The 19,744-nt window shown below is 56.2% G+C and overlaps 1 protein-coding gene across 2 annotated transcripts; it reads right to left on the bottom strand.

Moving 5' to 3' along the window:
- Window positions 1-12: 12 nt before the first annotated feature.
- On the bottom strand, window positions 13-14,977 carry TRPV6 (transient receptor potential cation channel subfamily V member 6). 2 transcript variants are annotated; one of them, XM_055334637.1, is made up of 15 exons: window positions 14,561-14,977; window positions 6,412-6,509; window positions 6,130-6,252; window positions 5,621-5,758; window positions 5,286-5,384; window positions 4,999-5,174; window positions 4,504-4,650; window positions 4,212-4,424; window positions 3,832-3,918; window positions 3,650-3,726; window positions 3,242-3,407; window positions 2,810-2,876; window positions 2,199-2,467; window positions 1,066-1,172; window positions 13-771 (listed from the first exon to the last, which is right to left on the bottom strand). In XM_055334637.1, exons 1-15 carry the CDS (start codon window positions 14,686-14,688, stop codon window positions 492-494), a joined length of 2,175 nt encoding a protein of 724 aa, XP_055190612.1. In that variant the 5' UTR covers window positions 14,689-14,977; the 3' UTR covers window positions 13-491. The 2 variants fall into 2 exon arrangements, with proteins under 2 accessions (XP_055190612.1, XP_055190613.1); XM_055334638.1 differs by lacking the exons at window positions 6,412-6,509; window positions 14,561-14,977 and having other exon boundaries at window positions 5,621-5,753; window positions 6,130-6,237.
- Between the last annotated feature and the right edge of the window lie 4,767 nt (window positions 14,978-19,744).

A 19,744-nucleotide genomic window follows, 5' to 3' on the forward strand; every position in this document is an offset into this window, starting at 1 on the left:
GGAGTGACTTTATTGGAAGGTAGAAGGTGGCAAGACTCCACCCGCTTCACCCCACCCCGAAAGCGGTACCTGCCCCCCCCCCTCACTTGTGTGCTGTCCGCAAGCCTCCCTCCCAGCTGTCTGGAGCACCCTGGGAAGGGCTCTCCCCTTCCCACCGTAACACTGGGGTAGAGACGGCAAGCCTGTCCTTAAAGTGCTTTGCTCTGACAGTGCAGAGTGCTTGGGTGGCCCCGGCCCGTGCTCGGGGTGAGGCCAGGGCCACCGCCCTCCGTGGTTTCCCATCGCCCCAGAGCTGGGGGAGCAGCGGAACCCAGCAGTGGATCCCGGGGCAGTTATTGCCACCGGCGTGCCTGGGTGTTCATTCTGCTTCCCACCCACTCCGGGACCCGGGAGGGAGATTGGACCTCTGGGTGTCTCGGTTCTGCGCCCCGATGGCCCCAGGGAGCCGAGAGCAGCTGCAGGGGCCCGATGGCCCAGTGGAGTGCGAGCGCTCAGATCTGGTACTCCCAGCCTTCGCAGTCCTCCAGAGCCCTGTTGGCCAGGCCCCGCACTTCCCTCCGCAGGGTGCCCTGTCGGAGCCTCTCCCAGTTGGTGCTGCTGCGGGAGGTACTTCGGGACACCGAGGGGGTCGGGAGGGCCAGGTGGAGGCCCAAGGGGTGGCCCAGCTGCCCTTTTTCTGAGGCTTTGTCCAGGTCGTCGGCGCCCTGGCTGTGGAAGGCCTGTGCGTAGCGCCGCGCGCGCTGCCTGTTGAGATCCTGTCTGTCCTCCACCCTGTGCAGAAGGAGGACATGAGAGGCAGCCGAGGGCGGACGGGCTGGTCCTGGGGACCCTGCCTCTGTCCTATGCGCACCCCCTCCCACCAGGACTGGCGATGTTGCTCCTGTGCAGCTAGCTGGTGTGGGCACAGGGAAGGGCTGGGTTCCAGCCCCAAGCACCTGGCAAGGGCGGGGGGGCTCCCTTAGCAGCGGGGATCCAGTGTGGGGACTTCAGGTCAACACAGGTCACTGGGCACGTTCCCCCCCCCAACTGGAGGCTGTCTGAGCAGAGGGGCGCAAGGTCACTCACCGCAGGAACCAGCGGTCCCCCAGCCCGTACTCGCGCCCGCAGATCCCCGAGCGAGGCCACAGGCAGCGAGGCAGCTTCCGTTCCAGCATCACCGTGGTGGCCACCACCTGCGCGTGGGGACAGGAGGGGCCGTCAGGGGTCGGGTGCAGATGGAGAGAAGGATGGGGAGAGGAGAGGGTGCGGGGCAGAGGAAGGACAGCGTAGCAACAGGTCGGAAACGCAGGGGCTCGGGGTCTCCAAGAAGGGACCAACAACACCCTGAGCGAGCACGAGGGTGGTGGTGTCCGCTTGGCTGACCCTCTGCTGCGGGAAACAGTCAGTGGGACACAAGTCCTGCAATTTTTTGCTCCGTGACTTGACATCCACGCCGTTCCTGCAGGAGGTTGAGAGACCTCGCTCCAAGGAGACAGGAAGGAGGGCAAAGCAAACAGAAAGGGATCCTCGGGGCCACAGGATATTTTGACCCTACAGACATAAAGGCCATTTATAAATGCTAACATCCTACTGGGAAATCTAATATCAATACATTTGCATGGAAAACATATTTTCCTGAGCAAACCCCATTTAGCCAATTTAGGGCCTTTTAACTCTGTTTTCTACACAGCACAGTTAAGTGCCATTCAATTTGGGGGGTTTTCATTTTTAATTCTGTTGAGAGAAATAATTTTCTAAGTATATTTTCAAACGATTTGATTCATCGAACGGCCTTCTGTCTCCATCGTGACGATCTGACTGAGGATGACTGCTGCTACTCTGGGAAGTTTTTGTAGCATTTTTTTTTTAACCTGTCCGATTTTTCTGGGTCACGTTTTTTTACAGACTAATTTACTAAATGCACTTTTTAGCCACCACTGGCTTTATTTCTTGTCGGTCGCTTTCTTGTTGACTCTCCTAGAAAAGCCTGAGGTTTTCATTTTTGAGAAAACTGGGAGGAATTGTTTCCAGGCATCCAAGTCCTGCTCCGTTGGATTGCCAATCCCGTGCTTCTGTGCACCCCGCGTTACCCGGTGTACCGTGCAGTGACCATGTCAACATATGTCGGGTCAAAATATCCTGTTTCTGTGTGAGCTCAGCCGGGTCCCTGGCTGGGAGGGAGTACCCGGCACGAACCCACCCAGCCGCCAGGGGCTCACCTGGGCCCTCCAGAGCTCATCCCGCTCATGGGCCACCCGCCAGTGAGTGTCACCCATCATGGCGATGAGGAGGTTGAGCATGAGCAGGGTGGCGATGATGGCGAAGGCAGCGTAGGTGATGCTGTACATGAAAGGCAGGTCCACGTCGTAGTTGGCAGGCCCGTCGATGACGGTGAGGAACAGCTCGAAGGTGCTGAACAGTGCCATGGGGTAGTCGTAGAAGTGGCCCAGCTCGTCGGGGTCCTCTGTCTGGAAGATGATATAGAAGGCTGCTCCACCCAAGGGGGGGAGAGTTACCATGGCAACCATATACGTGGCTGGACCACGGCCAGCCCTTCGCTGCCCAATTCAGGCCCGCCCCCCGTGGCTCCGTACTTTGGGTTCTGATATTCCCTTATTTTCAGTGTGGCTTATCCCGATCCCCAGAGCCACGTCTCCACAACACTCCCCGTTTTGTCTCACCTGTGAGGGACGTTCCATCCTCAGACCCTACAGCCCTGTGTCTTGGCCCTCGCTCCCACCTTCCCCCGGGTTTCTCTACAGCCATTCTGGACTCCCCAGGCTCCTCCAACCTCTCCCCTCCAGGGCCCCATCCCAGACCCGTGATTTACCGGAGGCAAAGCCCAGGATGACGACCGCCATCAGCCAGCAGAACCGCATCAGGTCGCCAAAGATCATCTAAAGGGAGGAGGGAAGGAAAATACTTCTTCAGGGGTCCCCTGAGCGGCTGCCCCTTGCAGCCTCTCCTGCGTCGAACCCCGTCAAGTCCAGCAGCTCCTCCCTCCCGGGGTTAGAAACTATGGTGCACACCGAGTCTACTTGGCCTGTTCGAGTACAGCCCTTACAGAACTAAGAGTGGCTTTGACATTTTTAAAGGCTTGAGGAAACCAAAGGAAGGAGGAGGAAAGGAAAAAAAATATGCAGTAGAGACCACATGTGGTCTTGCAAAGCCTGCGAATCTGTCATCTGGCCCTTTACAGAAATGTCTGCAGCAGCCCCTGCTCTAGCACCTTGCTCTAGAAAGCTTGGGGGGAGGCACAGACCTTCTGGATCATGATGGTGAAAGGGCCCAACATCTGGAATCCTCGGGCGAAGTACATGACATTGCACCAGCCCAACACCAGGGCGAAGGACATGGGCACCACCTCCCCATTGGTGTTCGTGAGCCGCATCACCATGGTCACCAGCACCATGCAGGCGTAGGTGATGCTGGGGGTGGGGAGCAGACGGGGATGTGAGAGGAGACGGGGATTATCCTGGGCACGCAAGAGCAGGAGTGACTGGGGGACGCAACACCCACACACTCAGATTTGGCCTTCGCACGTTCAGTACCCGCGGCCACACATGCCGCTGGAGAAGGACCTCGAGTTAGTTTTCTCCAGGGATTGTCCAGGGGTCAGGAATCCAGGGAGTTGAGGGAAAGGATTGGGGGGGAGAGAACGGAGACTCACATGAGGACGTGAAACGGCCCCCCAAGGATGGTCTGTCCGAAGAAGCGAGTGACCCCCACCCTGAAGATGTCTGGAATCTGGGCGCAGGCCAGGAAGACACAAAGGCACTTGTAGCCTGGGGCTCTGGCTGGATCCCTGGGGCAGGCAGCCTCGTCCCCAACCCTGCCCCCCTCTCATCTCACCTCTGCAAGCAGAATGATCACAGCTCCAATGATGGTCACCAGCTCCCCGACCAGGCGAATGTCATCCTCGGGGGTCACATAGGCCTCCTGAGGGGGAAACATGGTCAGAGGCGGCAGGCCGTCCGTGCACCTGCCCGCCCGCCCGCGGGCACCAGTCAGTGTCCCGTGCATAGGGCATCTGTGTTAGGTCTGGCCAGCCCAGGCTCTGCTCTTGGAGCCCACGTGTGTTTCCGTGTGACTGTTTGTTGGGTTCGTGCCTGGGTATTCGGGAGCTGGGTGAAGGGAGAAACACGGGCCATAGAACAGGACCACGGTGCGGGCCTGTGGAAGGGCAGGGAGCCGAGCCCGGCCCCGAAGCTCTGCTGCTCCTCGGGCTTCACCTGGAGGAGCTTCTGCTGTAGGAGGGTGTTGTCCCGGGGACCAGTGTGGTTGTTGGTCCTGGGCTTGAGAGGGCGGTAGACGCAGCACATGGTGAAGCAGATGATGTACAGCAGGTACAGGGTCCCCAGCACGCAGAAGTAGGGCCGCCCGTATCTCTTCCACTTGAGGCTCACCAGCTCTTTCACTGGGGTCTGGTCCAGGATCTGGCGAGCCTGCGGCAGGAAGGAACTGGATTCCGGCTCGGGACCCGGCCCGCCCTCCCCGGCTGCTTTCTGACCTGACCGCCCCTACCTCCCGCTTCTTGGTGGTGACGATCAGTTCCAGCAGAGACTGCTCGTCCCCCGAGGAGTCGATCTCCGTGAGGTCGTAGAGAGTGGAGGTCAGCGGCCCGTACGTCCACTGGATGTGCTTCCGCTTCTGCATCAGGTGCTGGAACATCTGAGGGGACACGGTGCGAGCCCGGGGTCAGGGTGAGGAGCGGCCGCGGGAGCCACTCCGCTGGGAGGGCTGCTGCCCCCCACCCCGGCCCCAACGACCCCGGGCCCCACCTCCGTCGCCCGAGCCCCCGTCTCTGCTCACCCGTCTTCCCCACCAACCCTACAAAGATCTGAAGGACGAGGACAAGGACAGGCAGAGGGACCAGAACTTGGGTGACCAGAGCCGACACCCTGGGAGGACCTTCTCAGAGCCTCCCGGCAAGGGATGCCAGAGGCTGAGGCTGCGCAGGGCGACCTCAGGGGAGCCGGGGAGAAGCAGGACCCCCGGGGCCCGCCGAGTGTCCCTCACCACGGTGTTGCCCTCCACGCCGGCCAGCTTGAAGGGGGTGAGGCCCTGGTGGTTGGGCACGAGGTCCAGGGACTGCAGGTGGTCCCTGCGCCCATCATAGGACAGCAGCAGGTTGTACATCTGGCAGGCGAAGGTCTTGTTGGGCTGGAGGATGAGGATGTGCAGCACGGTGTTTCCTGGGGGAGGACGCGGGGGTCACACGGCCGCCGCACCCCGGGCCCTGCCGTTGCCCTGCCCTCCCCCCCCCGGCCCCCAGCACCCCGGCTCCCCCCCAGCCCGGCTCTCACCCAGGGAGTCCTGGGCCCGGATGTCAGCTCCGTGCTCGATGAGCAGCCTCACGATCTCCTCACTGCCCACGCAGGCGGCGAAGGACAGGGGGTGCTCCCCTGTGGACACACGGGGCTCCTTGGCACAGGTGCCCGGTGGGAGGGGCACCGGCCGCATCTCAGCTCTGGGCTTGGCGACACTCGTCAGCGCCACCAGGGGCAGGGATGGAGCGAGTGCCCCGGGGGGGACTGGCTCTGGGCCTCCGCTTCCCCAGGCCTGGAGCCCTCCTCAGCCCACCGTCCCCTGCTCTGGGCCCTCCCCACGCCCCTCCTCCCAGCCCGGGCCCTGCTCCCACCAAAGTAGATGAGGTTGCGGGGGCTGCGGTGGAAAGCGGTGCCCGTGGCTCTGGCAGAGACGCTGGCCCCGCGGGCAAGCAGGGCGCGCACCAGGTTCACGTTCTGGTTCACGATGGCTATGTGCAGTGCAGTCTGACCTGGCCCGGAGAGAGCCCTCAGTCACGGGGCCTGTCCCCAGGATCCTGCCGGGGGTCCCTCCCCTATCCACACCCCATCCTCCTCCCCGGGGGCAGCCTGAGCCTGGGGGCGGGGGTTGGGGGGGAGGAGCCCCTGGCCTGCAGGTCCCCAGGGAGGCCAGCTGCTGCCTTCTCTCCCTATCCTAGACCCCTTGCACCGCAGGGGCCTGGTGCTCTAACCGGGTGCAGTGAGGTGGCCAGGAGGCAGGGGAGATAGAGAAGCATGAGAAGCAGGAGTCTCAGACTCCCTCCCCAAATCATCCACCCCAGACTGCCTGGAAATATGCAGCAGGGCGCCCCTTCCCTCCGTCCTGGGCCCCGTGGCCCCTCACCCTCATACAGCTCGGATGTCATGGGCTCAAAGACCAGCTCCGGGGCGGCCTCCATCAGCACCGTGGCGGCCTCCAGGTTGTCGTAGAGGGCTGCTATGTGCAGGGCCGTCTCCCCCATGCCTCCTGGCATTGACAGAAAGCAGAGTTATATGGCTTCTATGGGGCCGGGCCGGTGACAATAGGGACTAAGTGGCCACAGCAGAAGGGCCTGGGCTGGGCTGGGCTGGGAGCCGAGGGGGCGGGGGGAGGGGGTCTGACGGGTGTGAGGGCTCTGCCTCTTACCTCTCTCCTGCACCTCACAGGCCTCGTACTTGAGTAGCTTGCTGAGAGCCTGGACATTGTTCTCCTTGGCAGCCAGAAGGAGAGGAGACTCCCAGATCCTACAAGGGAATGGGATCAGAAAGGGGGCGATGCTGAGCCTGCCCCGTTGTGCAGCGAGGGGGTGATGGCAGGGCCCCTCCCCCACATGCAAACACGAGCACTTCCAGTTAGTTAACCCAAGCCAACTTCCCCCCCTTTCTGTGTGTGTAGGGGAGCACCAGGACTGGCTTCCCCTCCCCTGGGGGCTGGGACCAGAATGTGTGTGAAGGTGTTATCTGTGCACATGGGGCATGGAGGGGAGGAGTTTCACTTAAGTACTCATTCACCTCCTGACCTGCTGACCTCTGGAGCAACCCTGCTTAGCTTCACTAAGTGCCCTGTGATTACCCCCCAAGATAAGCCTTGTTTTCATGGACTAAGGGTACAAGGAATTCCTCCCTCATATTTGTGAAGCAAGTCAACACGTGGAGGCCAGCAGGTTTCCTCCGGTGGAGCAGCGATGCTCTCCTTTCTAGACCTTCTCAGCAAAGCCCATTGATCCTGGCACTCTCCTCCCGACAACAGCATCCTCAGAGCTCAATCGGAAAGCAACAGCAGATCCTTTTTGTTCTGACCCTAAGTCAGAGTATACTCTCTTCCTACTTCCTGTCTGCTTCTCACTTGTTTTTGGGGTAAAAAAAAAAAAAATCGTCCTCTGTGACTCACCAGATCCCTTCTTGAATCTTATTCCTACAATGAACTAAAAACCTAAATCATAATCAAAATTTAGCCCAACTAAGACCTATGGGTCTAAGACCTATGGGGCCCCCTTTATTCCATTTCTCTCTTGGCCCCAAGCCATCGTCTTTTTATGGGAGCTAAATGAACTAAGACCACTTAGCCATAGATGGCCAGCTAGGAACTATGTGAATGGGACTCGCGCACTGAAGTGCTGGTGGTGGCAGGAAACCAACTCCAGGAGCTGAGATGGGAGGGCGATCGGGAGAGGAGGAATGAGCACCAGACTCACACCTCCCCAAACATTGGCACCAGCTCCCCAACCCCCATGCCACATGGGCGGCCACCAGGCCCTGCCAATTCAACGTTGAGTGTTCTTCCCCCCAAAACCAATCCCTACCTCCTCGTCCCTCCTGACCTTCCTCAGTCCAGCTCTTCATTCTCTGTTCTGCCCCTCATTACCGAAATACTCCAACTACTTTCCCTATGTGCTCCTTACCCCCAGTCCATCCTTCTGCATGCCGCCAAAGTGCCCCCTCTAAATGGCAATACCATCCTGGCTCAGAGAAGTCGGCCCTTAAATGCCCACATAAAAGGAACACGGAGGTCCTTTCGAGCCTCTGTGCACCTGCCTTTCCACTCTCTCCTCCTCCCATTCACTCCTCATGCCTGATGCTCCGGCCTCAGCACCCCCAGAACACCTCATTCTCCCAAAGCCTGCACCGAACGCTCCTCCCCCCTGGAACCCAGCACTTCCTCCTCACCCTGGTCATTGTCTATTCCGTGATCCCAGTGCCTAGGGTTGTGCCCCGCGTGGGGCAGACACTCTCCCACTATCTGCAGAATGAATGAATTTGTAGCAGTGCCAGAAGGTAGTTTGGCTTTACTGCCCCTCCTTATTATCTCCATCGGCCACCCCCTAAGCCAACCTCAGGCAAACATAATCTAAGGAAAAAACAGTGTGCTTGATATACAAACGCAGCTGCAAAGCAAATTTTCTACACCCCCTTCACCACCGCCGCCGCCCTTTCTGACAATATGCCCAAACCCCTCCTCTATAAATATTCTAGAGCCCACTCTGTTCCCCAACACACACGCACACACACCTTCCCCAGGCAGTTTCCCACACTATCCTCTGGTCCTTTATTTTTGCATCTGTCACTGCGTGTTGTGATTATACTGTCTCTTCCTCTGCATTAGGGGTACTTAGAGCAGGGGTCAGTCACTTTCTCATCTTTATATCCTTTCTCTGCCCTCCTTCAATGAGCTTTACGCCCTGTTTTGACTAAAGTTTTGTGTTTTTTTAATTTTTTTTTTTAGATTTTATTTATTTGTTCATGAGAGTCACACAGAGAGAGGCAGAGACATAGGAAGAGGGAGAAGCAAGCTTGCCATCGGGACTCAACCCAGGACCCCGGATCATGACCCGAGCCAAAGGCAGACGCCCAACCACTGAGCCACCCAGGTGCCCTATTTTGACTAAAGTTAATGGCAAAGTTAGAACTGGATCCAAGGAGGCTTCTAACCCATGTGCAGAGTTTTGCCCCCTGCTTCCTAAGATGAGTGGGGAGGCTAGCTGGTGGCCGGCCTGCAGACGCCCCTTTGGGTCCCCACACATCTCCGAAGCCCACAAATGTCCCCCACAAGCCTCCATTCCTGTGTTCTTTTTCTTGCCTTGCCGACTGCCCTCGTGGCCTGGGAAGGATGGAGTTACTGTCCATCTGGGCTTGCCAAATAAAAATACAGGATGCTCCGTTAGATTTTAATTTTAGACGTACAGCCAATAATTTTTAATATAACTATGGCCCACATGATATTTGGGACAGACTCCTGCTAAGAGCTTATTCATCACGTATATGAAAGTCAAATGTAACTCCACGTCCTGTACTTTGTCTGGCAACCCCAGTCAGACTACACTCTGGGTGAAGAATCAGCTCATGACCCAGCCCAGCGAAGTATGTGGAGAACTGGTCTCTTCTGGGTGGCAAACTCCAGAATCTAGCCAAAAAGAGGGCAGGGTAGATGAATGGTTCCGAGGGGAGCAGAGCCATTACATGCAATGGCATCTTAGGGCCACAAGGGAGCAGCAGAGAAAGCCCTCAGTCAACTTGGCTGTTGGGCTGACCCCCCAAAACCTGACTACTCTTGGGACCCATAAAAAAGGCACAAGATTATGCTGAGTGAAATAAGTCAATCGGAGAAGGACAAACATTATATGGTCTCATTCATTTGGGGAATATAAAAAACAGTGAAAAGGAATAGAGGGGAAAGGAGAAAAATGAGTGGGAAATATCAGAAAGGGAGACAGAACATGAAAGACTTGTAACTCTGGGAAACGAACTAGGGGTGGGGGAAGGGGAGGTGGGCGGGGGTGACTGGGTGACGGGCACTGAGGGGGGAACTTGACAGGATGAGCACTGGGTGTCATTCTATATGTTGGCAAATTGAACACCAATAAAAAATAAATTTATTTAAAAAAAAAAGGCACAAGAGCAGACTCATCCAAAGACCCATGCCCGAGATACAAGCAGGCCCTCCCATAGCACCCCAGCCCAGAAGTTTAGATCTGGAGCAAAACCTACGCATCGTCACCAGGTCTCAGCCAGACACCTCCTTCGTCCAGGAAGAAGAGGAGATACTGATAAAAATATGTCCTGGTTTGAACGGTTAAATTATACTCGTTCCCTTCCAGGGGAAAGTTTCACTTTGTTTAGTAGAATACTTAATATTTTGGCCGGAATCTCTAATTCATAAATGGTGGCTCTCAACCAGGGGGGAGTCCCTTCCCCCTCCCCAGGGGACTTGGCAATGTCTGGACACAAGTTTGGTTGTCACAACTGGTGGTGTGGGGCGGAGGGGTGCTACTGGCATCCGGAGGGGAGAGGGAAGGGATGCTCTTAAGATGCATCTTAGGGATCCCTGAGTGGCTCAGCGGTTGGGTGTCTGCCTTCGGCCCAGGGCGTGATCCTGGAGACCCGGGATCGAGTCCTGCGTCGGGCTCCCTGCATGGAGCCTGCTTCTCCCTCTGCCTGTGTCTCTGCCTCTCTCTCTCTGTGTGTCTATCATGAATACATAAATAAAATCTTAGGGAAAAAAAGAAGCATTTTTGGGACCCCTGGGTGGCTCAGGGGTTTAGCGCCACCTTCAGCCCAGGGCATGATCCCAGAGACCCAGGATCGAGTCCCATGTTGGGCTCCCTGCATGGAGCCTGCTGTGTCTCTGTCCCTCTCTTTGTGTCTCTCATGAATAAATAAATAATCAAAAAAATTAAAGAAGAAGCATCTTAGGCAGGGCAGCCTCCTGTAACGAAGAATTATTCCGTCCTGCCAAGGTGGGGAAACTCTGACCTACAGGTAGAATCATCCACCAACCATCTTTTTAAAGAAAAGATTCTTCACATTAAAAACAATGAGAAGTCCCCTCTCTGTGTTTGCTCACACATCGTTAAATATTTAAGAGGAAAACGAAAAAAAAAAAATAAGAGGAAAACGAAAAAGTAAAGCCTTTTAAACACTCACGGATCGAGACGCAAAAAGAAATCACAGAGAAAAGCTGAAACTCTAGCGGGGTGGAAGCTGTTTTCGGGATTCAGAATGTTTTATTTCGCCGCACAATTAATTATAAACTTGAATGATTTAGTGTAATGTAAGACTGGTCAAAACTGTACTTGCAAACCCTAGCCCTTTTTTTTTTTTTTAAATAGAGTAAACAAGTCCCTGGCCTGATCTTCCCCCTGCAGTTCCCCCTGGGCCACCACACCAGGTTGTCTCACTTCCTTCTGCCGGTTCCCTACACTCCGTCCTCCCCTCTCCTCCTCGTCCTCCCCTCTCCTCCTCCTCCTTCTTACGGATGTGCACACGGATGTGCACATGTCTGTGTGCGCACGGGCAGAGTGTTCTATTTGGTTGCTGGAAACAAGATGGAATCCAGAGTGCCTTGGAGGAGAATTCAAATCAGAATTTTAGAGCCGGAAAGTTCCTAGAAATCTGGTCTATCTGTTCTTTTTACAGATGGAGAAAGAGGCCCGGAGTCCCGAGGCGACCTGGCCAAACAAGTCGGACTCAGAGCTGGCACCAGGACCCCCTCGGCCGATTCTCTGTCCCAGTTCTCTGTGTTGATCAGGCTTTGGAGAGGGCTTAGAGACACGGGGGGCTGCTGTGTCCACGGGCCTGGGTGCCACTGGTTTCTCCACAAGCACCCCCTCAGACAAGCGGGCCATTTGGGAAGGGGAGGGCTCACCCCATGTACAGGTTCCCGGGTGCGAATGGCTCTGCCAGGAGGAGGAGCCCAGTCCCTTGACCTCCCGCCAACATCGGGCGTAGCCTTTTGACCACCGTGGCTGTTTTCATCACAGTAATCCCATTTGTTAAATGTGCTTTTCAGCTTCCAAAGCAGCATCTCCCTTACGATCCCTTTTGCTCCTTACAACCCTGTGACACAGGCCAAATGATCCTTTCATGTTTCAGAAAAGGAAACTGAGGCAGCACAACCGAATCGCTGGGAGGAGATCCTGCAGTTACAAGCAGAAGGCTTGGCCAGGAACGTAGCCTCAGGCTCCTACCACTCAGTTATGTGGTTCTTCTAGTTTTATGGCTCTTTCCAGTCTTTCTCAGGGGGAGCCCAGAAGACTGATCACAGATGAAGGAAAGAGCAGTCATGTGTGGGGAGGAGGCATGCACCGGCCACGCGTGGGCCACTTCCCGCCAGCTCAGGTTCTTGGCAACCAGAGGCGGAAGCCAGAGCTGGGGGGGGGGCGGCGAGTAGTGGTTGTTTGCAGACTTGGAGTCAGGCTGCTTTCTCTGCTGCAGCTCTAGCACATGTGCCTGCGAGCAGGCCTGTCTGACTGTACTTACTGAGGCCAGGGGTCCCAGTATACCGGAGAGCCCCAGAGCTTACTTTTCCAGACACATCAATCACTTCCCATGTACTTATACAGGTATCTATCCAAACCTCCAGTGATCACTGCCCTCCCAGCATCTGGTGGCAGGGAGAAGGTGCCAGCAACAGGGTCGGGTGAGGGCCTCTGGGAGCTGGCCATCATACCCCACACCAGGCAGAAGCAGATACCACAGCATCCTCCTCTGTGCTCTCACGACACTCGCTTATACCCTTCTTGGTGAGGACACTCCCCAAGCTCACTTGTCACCCAAGTAGGTGCACATTGGTACATTTTGTCCATGAGAACCGTGAGCTGCTTGAGAGCAGGGATGTCACGTTCATTTTCTGCAAATCTAGCAGAGTGCTCTATGCTCGGTAAGTAGTTAATACATTGGATCTCAGGAAATAAGATAATTCAAGGTCCAGGGAGAGCGGAAGAAGAAATGGGAGAAAGGTAGTGGTTCAGTTTGGGTCTGACAATGTGGATTTAAGCATAGAGAGGCGAAGACCCAAGACTCATCTGCTAGAGAGAGAGAGAGAGAGAGAGAGAGAGAGAGAGATGCTGGGTTCCTGACCATCTTGGCAAGCCTATAAAGTCTTCCACTCTCACTGGACCATTCTCTACCCTCATGGAATCCCCCAACCCCACCCAGATGCCCTCTCTGAGCTGTTGGCTGAATCCTGACTTCAGCACTTGCTTACTCCGGGCCTGCCTCGTTTTCGGGGGATAACAGGCCCTGACTCCCATAGGTTTGGGGTTACAGAAGATAAGGTAGGTGCTCCTTACATTGTTCACGGCTTTCCACCATCAGCCTGCCTCCTCACCCATCACTACTGTCCTCACTTGCATGGTTCTCTATTTACCTAGTTGCCTACAAGTCTTCCCTAAGGTTCACCGCGCAGCCTGGGACACTTCGGCTCCAGCCATCTCAGTGTCCTTCCTGGGAGTGCCCCCTCAGAGGCAGATCAATACTCCAGGCTCTGGGTGGGAAGGAGGGGGGCCGAGAAACTGTGGACACAGGCACGGAGGTCAGGATGGGAGGAGAATCCCTCAACGTGGCAACATCGGGCCTTCAGGACCGGGGCTGCAAGAGGAGGCCCACTCGATGGTCTTGAGAAAACTAGGGGCAGAAAGGACAGTGGAAGCAGCCAGGCTGCGGTCCTTCACTCTGCCTTGGCCTCGTTGGCACACAGGGCAGCTCTGCTGCCCCTTCCAAGCCCTGAGCCTTTCTGTGCTCTGTGTCTGGCTCCCCCAGCCCCGGGGTCCTGAGTGGGAAGGGAGAGGTGGAACCAGGGATGGCCTCTTCTCCAACAACAGCGCCATTCTGTGCCTTAAGATGTCATCAGCCAAACATGCACTCAGCCCCTGCTCTCCCAGGCCTGGGGGGAGAGAAGTGGGTGGCTGGTGTGAGAGTCGGGGAAGCCAGTGCTGAATCCTGGGGCGAAGGGAGAAGAAACACAGGCACTCCCAGTCAGGCTGGGGTGGGCCTCCGCTCTCGGAGTTGGAGAAGGACCCTCAGATACAAAAACCCTGCGCTTTCCTCTCTGAATCAACATGGATTATCTGCCTTTAGTTAGGGACCCTGGGGGGCCTTCCTGCCAGCGTGCCAGCATCTGGTGGGGAGACCCAGAGAGTCTTTGGAGAGGGCATCGCACCCAGGGATGGCCTCAAGCTTTCCCTCTCCTTTCCTTTCCCTCCTGGGGTGGGACATTTTCAGGGGCTGGAAGCAACAAGTGCAATCTCCTTGGGGCTCAAACTTTAGAGCCTCTCAAATTCCTCAGCTCCAATGAGAGAGTGGGTGAGCACTTCTGGTGTTGCGCCTGGGCACCCACCATGCCCCCCTCCCCAGTAGTGAGCCCCAGGGCTGGGTCCCAGCTTTGTTGGGCTCCATATCACCCCCTGCCCTGCACATGCCTGGCACTCAGCAGGGCCCTGGGCAATGGCTGGTGATGGTGATCGTGCACAGGAATGACAACCATGGTCACATTTTTGTCTTCTGTGGTTACTGGCGTCTGCGGCTCCTTCCTGCCTCATTCATTCACTCCCACAGGCCTACATGCATACATGTATGTGTTACATGTTTCTGCAGGAAACACTGCTCTAGGGGTAGGGAGTAGATATCAGGCTTTGTCCGGACCCACCAGCACCTCTGGGGTGGTGGTTTCATGATGCCTTGATCTTTCCAAGGCCCAGGGAGCTGGCTGGCCTTTAGGGAAGTACAAGAGGCTTGCATAATTGAATAGGATCTTAAAGATAGTGAGCACCTGTGCCCCCCTGCCAGCCTCCTCCCTTCTACCCCTGACATCCTGGGGTGCTAACCCCACAGGGCCAGCACCTTTGAGACAAAATGATCCCAAGGAGCCAGGCCTAGAAACACAATCTGTTCAGATAGAGATGCCAGACAAAGACTGGAATGGGGTGGGAGGAGGGGAGGAGGGGGAAGGGGGAGAAAGGAGGAGCTGGGGGGGGTGAGGGACATGCTGGGGGGTGCAGAGGGAGCAGATTGAGGCTTACCTCTTCTGCTGCTGCAGGTTCTGCTCATCTCGGCTCTGAGCCCATGACTCCTGTCTCTGGAACCATCTACAGAATTTTCTCCACAGGCAGAGAATGAGCCCCTTCTCCTTGGGCAGCGGCAACCCCATAGAGCGCAGGGCCGGCTCCTTGGGGGGCTGAGGCCGAGGCCAGACCCCAAACGGACTCAGCCTAGGGGCCACATCAGCCCCCTCAAGGGCCGGCCTGCCCTCGCCCTGTAGAGGTCCCGTCTCCTGCCTTCCGGGTCCCCCGCCGAGTCTCCGTGGGGCGCCAGGGCAGGGCTTGCAGAGGGCTGCGGAGTTTCTTACCCTCCACAGAGCTGGGGCTCCCTCCTCTGGCTCCTCCTTGGGAGCTCCTCCTGGGAGTGAGCAGGAGCCCGCAGACACTCCCTCCCTCCTCCCAAATTACCTGAGATTTAAAGAGACAGGCCAGCTGACCTGCCCTGCATCTGCGGCCTGGCTTCAACTCCTTCCACACCTGGGTCTCTCTCCCTGCCCCCAGGCCAGTCCAGGAAGGGGAGGCCTTCAAAGAGGGGAGAGGCCTCCCTTGGACTTTGGGACACCTGGTGACCTTTTATAGAAAGGCCTGGACAGGTCAGACTAGCCTGAGGGCCTGGGGAGAGGGAGGAGGGGAGCAGGGGAGGAGGGGAGGAGTCAGGCCGGCCTAGGGGATAGAGGAGTGAGTGGAGCTCACCTCTCTCCCTGGGGTCTTTTCTGTGTCTGGCCCTCCTGGAGATTGAGCTTCCCTTCACGCTTGCGGTTTAGTCTCTAGCCTGGCCCAGAATAGGTGGTATAAACAAAGAAAACCCAGGGTGCCCCGCAAACCTTTTCCGTAAAGGGCCAGATAGGACGCGAAGATATGTTAAGTTTGGCAGGCCACCTACAGGCATATGGTCTCTGACACACAGGCTTTAATTTTGTTTTGTTTTGTTTTGTTTGTTTTGTTAGCCCTTCAGGGATGTGTAAGCCATTCTTAGCTCAGGGGCCAGGGCATAAAGCGGAGCCATGGGCAGGATTTAGCCCCCTGGACTTCATAGACCCCCCCCACCCCCGAGTTCTAGAACACTCCCCCAACATGGCATATATGTATTGGATTACCAAATAAAATACAGGACGTCCCATTCCATTTGAATTTCAGATAAACAATGAAGAATTTTTTTTAGTATAAATATGCTCCCAGTATTGCAAGTATGTTCTCTGGCAACCTCCCCCAGGGGTTCACCCCCTCCAGCCTGCTGGGCCCAGCTAAATGCTCCCCTGTAAACTCACAATGAACTTGCAAGGCAGGCATTATTGTCCACATCCTACAGGTTAAAAACAAATCAAAACAAAACAAAAAACGAAGTCCAAAGTGGTAAAGTAAATCACCCAAGGTCACATAGCCAATTTAGCCAATTTAGCGGCAGCGGCCAGATTCATACCCATTCCCACATCCCCAGTGGGTGGGTAGATGGAGGCCCAGGGAGGTGAGGTGGCTTGCACAGACTCTGGGACGAATGGTTAACAGAAAGCACAGCCCGTCCTGGTCCCACCACATGGAATTCGGACAGGAACAGCTTGGGAGCCATCCTGGTCACTTGGTTCAGCCTTCCGGTTGGAGAGAGACCAAAGCCTTGGATTATGCAAAGTCCCATGGCAAAGCAGGGACCTGATGGCCTGGGGCATGGGTGTCTGGGCATCTCCAGTCACTGGTATGTGTGGGTCACTCCCTAGCTTCAGAGTCTGGTTTTTTTTTTTTTTCCTACTTGTCTCTGATTCAGAGAGCTGGAGGACACAGTGAGGAGTGTGTGTGTGTGTGTGTGTGCACACAGGTGTGGATGTGTAGGAGAGAGGGGGAAGCTTGGGTGCAGGGTGAGGTATCTCTGTGGGCAGGGTATAGAAGGGCCGCCCTCAAATCTAAGGGAAAGCCACTCTCCCATCGCTGCTCTTGGGCCCAAGGCCAGGCCATAGAGCCCTGAGCAAACACTGCAGTTCAATTAGCTTCTCCCCACCCACTCAGGGGCCAGTGGGTTCAGGTTGGGGCGGGGGGAGGCGCTGGGACCCAAACCTTCAACTGGGAACTTTGTGCCCATTAAACCAGCGTGTGTCACCCGCTGACCCCCAACCTTCTCCACACTGCTCAGCTCCAGGCAAAGACCCCAGGTCAGTCCCAGGTGGCAAAGGGAATAAGGCAATGAGGCATCTGTCCTGTGGAGGAGGGAGGCTGCCGAGGACAGTCATTCCTTCCTCCACTTCTTCCACCTGCTGCTGCCTTTGCGAGGGGCGCCACGACTTCCTTCTGGGAAATTGAGAACAGATTCAAAATGTGCATGGAGGGGGCACCTGGGTGGCTCAGGGGTTGAGCATCTGCCTTTGGCTCAGGGCATGATCCCGGGGTCCTGGGATCGAGTCCTGCATCAGGCTCCTTGAGGGAAGACTGCTTCTCCCTCTGCCTGTGTCTCTGCCCCTCTCTGTGTCTCTTATGAATAAATAAATAAAATCTTTTTAAAAAATGGGCATAGAGGGCTGGGAGGAGCGGGGGCAGGTTGCTGGATTCAGACTTCTGTCAATAGGGCCCTTGCAGTTCTTGGACCTGACGTCATGTCCTTGGATGGTGGGGAAGTGGGCCTAGGGTTGGGTGACCCTGCCTGCACAGGTCCTCTCACATCTGAAAGCCCCATCCCCTGTTCCCCTGGGGGTTGCTGGCTCTGAGGGGCAGGGAGGATGCCCTGAAGCTCCTCTGTCTTGCGGAGCCTCGCAGGGTTCCCCAGCCCACTCCGCACCGCACCGGCAGGGCTGGAGGGGGCTGGGGAGATGACGTGTGTATCAGTGCAAGCAGGACAGGAGCACAGCCGGCTGGGGCTCTGGGCTGCCTGTGGCTGCATTTCAGGCGTGGCCTCTCAGCCTGGGCACCACTGCTATTTTGAAACAAATCATTCTTTATGTGCGTCCATCCCACACACTGCAGGATGTTTAGCTGCCACTCACTGGGTGACAGGAGGATCCCCTTTCCTTCAGACATTGCCAGATGTTCCTTGGGGGGCAAAATCACTCTCCATTGAGAACCACTGATTTTGGGCAAACGCGTGTATCTATTTCTCTTTTTCTGGTTTTTGTCCCTTTTTGTTTATTCTATGTCTCTCTGTTTCTGTTTTTCCTTTCTCGTTGGCTCTCTTTGCAATTGTATCTCCTCCCTTGGTCTTAGACTGTGTAGTAGCACATGTGGGGTCTATGTGCATGTGTATGTTAGGTGTGCAGGTGTGCAGGTGTGCATGCAAGTGTGTGCTGTGGTATATGATGTGGTGTGTGTGCATGTGGTAAGTGTGGGGTTGTAGCGTATGATATGCTTTGTGTGTGTGTGTGCATGTGTGTATGGTATGTGAATGGTGGCCTATGATGTGGCGTGTGTGGTCTGTGTGTGGTTGTAGAGTATGATGTGAAGCGGGTGCGTATGTGTGAGCAGCAGTCTATGATGTGGGTTGTGTGCATGTGCGTGTGGTATGAGTGTGCGTGTGCATGTGTGTGGTTGTGGTGTGTGATGGGTATGGGGGGGTGTGCATGTGTGTGTGAGCGGTGGTCTATGACATGGGCTGTGTGTGTCCACGACTCTGAGTGGCCTCTCTGGATCCCCTGGTTCTTTTTCCTCTTTCATCTCTGCTCCCTGTGTCCTCGTCCAGCTGGCCACATCACGCCACGCCTGCTGCCCATACCTTCCAGGAGGGTGTCTCCTTCCCTGTGAGGGTGTGCGGTGCATGCCGGCCTGGCTACAAAGGAAAAGCAGGCGAGAGGCTGTGAGGATGGAGGCGGCACAGGGCAGGGAGGTCAAAGCCGCTGCTCACTCAGCCTGGAGTTTGTTCCAGTCACTGGGTTCACAGCCCCGTGTGCCAGCTCATGAAGGCTGCACGGGAGCGGGCGGCCGGTCAGCAGGTGAACAAGTGCGCGCACATGCCCTTTCCCCACCCCTGCCCCGCCCCCCCCCCCCCCCCCGCAGGCAGGCGCCCAGCGCCGCCCAGGGACTCTGCAGATGGTGGTGGGCTGAGCAGCCCGACTGGGAGCCAGATGCACTGGGCTCTAGCGCTGGATCAGGGGTCCCCGGGGGCAGTTTGTGCTAGAAGCCCTCCAAGCTTCTTCTCAACTCAAACATCCTGCGATTCTTTTTTTTTTTTTTAAAGATTGTATTTATTTATTTATTCATGAGAGACACAGAGAGAGGCAGAGACACAGGCAGAGGGAGGAGCAGGCTCCCTGCGGGGAGCCCGATGCAGGACTTGATCCCAGGACCCTGGGAATATGCCCTGAGTCGAAGGCAAGCGCTCAACCGCTGAGCCGCCCTGGTGCCCCTCATCCTGCGATTCTAACCAAAGAGGAGTTACCTGAGTTCCTTCAGCTTTCGTAGGTCAGGAGGTCTATGTTGTTGCCGACTGTCACTTACTTTTGGCCAAAATGCAGCCTTCGTCCCCAGCCCCCTCTGTCCCGTTGCTGACTGTGGCTTCATCCCTTTGCGCTCGTGCCCTGCACGTCCAGCCTGGGCCGGCCTAAGCGCCCCCGCCATGCGGCAGGCTGTGCAGGAGCTCCAGCCTCTGCTGGCTTGAAGACATCTGGTCAGGGCTCAGGGGAACACGGTCGGTCGGGAGCAGAGCTGGTGGCAGAAACGGGGCCAGGAGAAAGGTCTGGCCTTTCTGCGACCAACAGCAGCTTGCTGCTAACTCCACCTCCTCAGTTAGGCATGCACACGGCACCTGGCATGTATTTATGCAAGGAATCCTGGTGTCAAATGAACCAGTAGGTCATAGCAAGAGTTTATTTTTTTTAATATATAGAGAGAATCAGGGGAGAGGGGCAGAGGGAGAGAGAAATTTTTTTTTTAAGATTTCATTTATTTATTCATGAGAGACACAGAGAGAGAGAGAGGCAGAGACACAGGCAGAGGGAGAAGGAGGCTCCCTGCAGGGAGCCCAGTGTGGGACTCGATCCCGGTCTCCAGGATCACGCCTTGGGCCGAAGGCAGGCGCTAAACCACTGAGCCACCCAGGGATCCCCTCATAGCAAGATTTTAGAGCCGTTGTGGTGTGTGTGTGCATGTGCATCTGTGTTCCCGTGTCTCCGGTGTAGGAGCCATTGGTTCTCCTGGACCATGACCCCCTTTCAGAATGTGCTCAAAGGTGGGCATATGGACTATGGGATGTAA

The sequence above is a fragment of the Nyctereutes procyonoides genome, unplaced genomic scaffold (assembly GCF_905146905.1).
Source record: "Nyctereutes procyonoides isolate TBG_1078 unplaced genomic scaffold, NYPRO_anot_genome, whole genome shotgun sequence".
Classification (NCBI taxonomy): domain Eukaryota; kingdom Metazoa; phylum Chordata; class Mammalia; order Carnivora; family Canidae; genus Nyctereutes; species Nyctereutes procyonoides.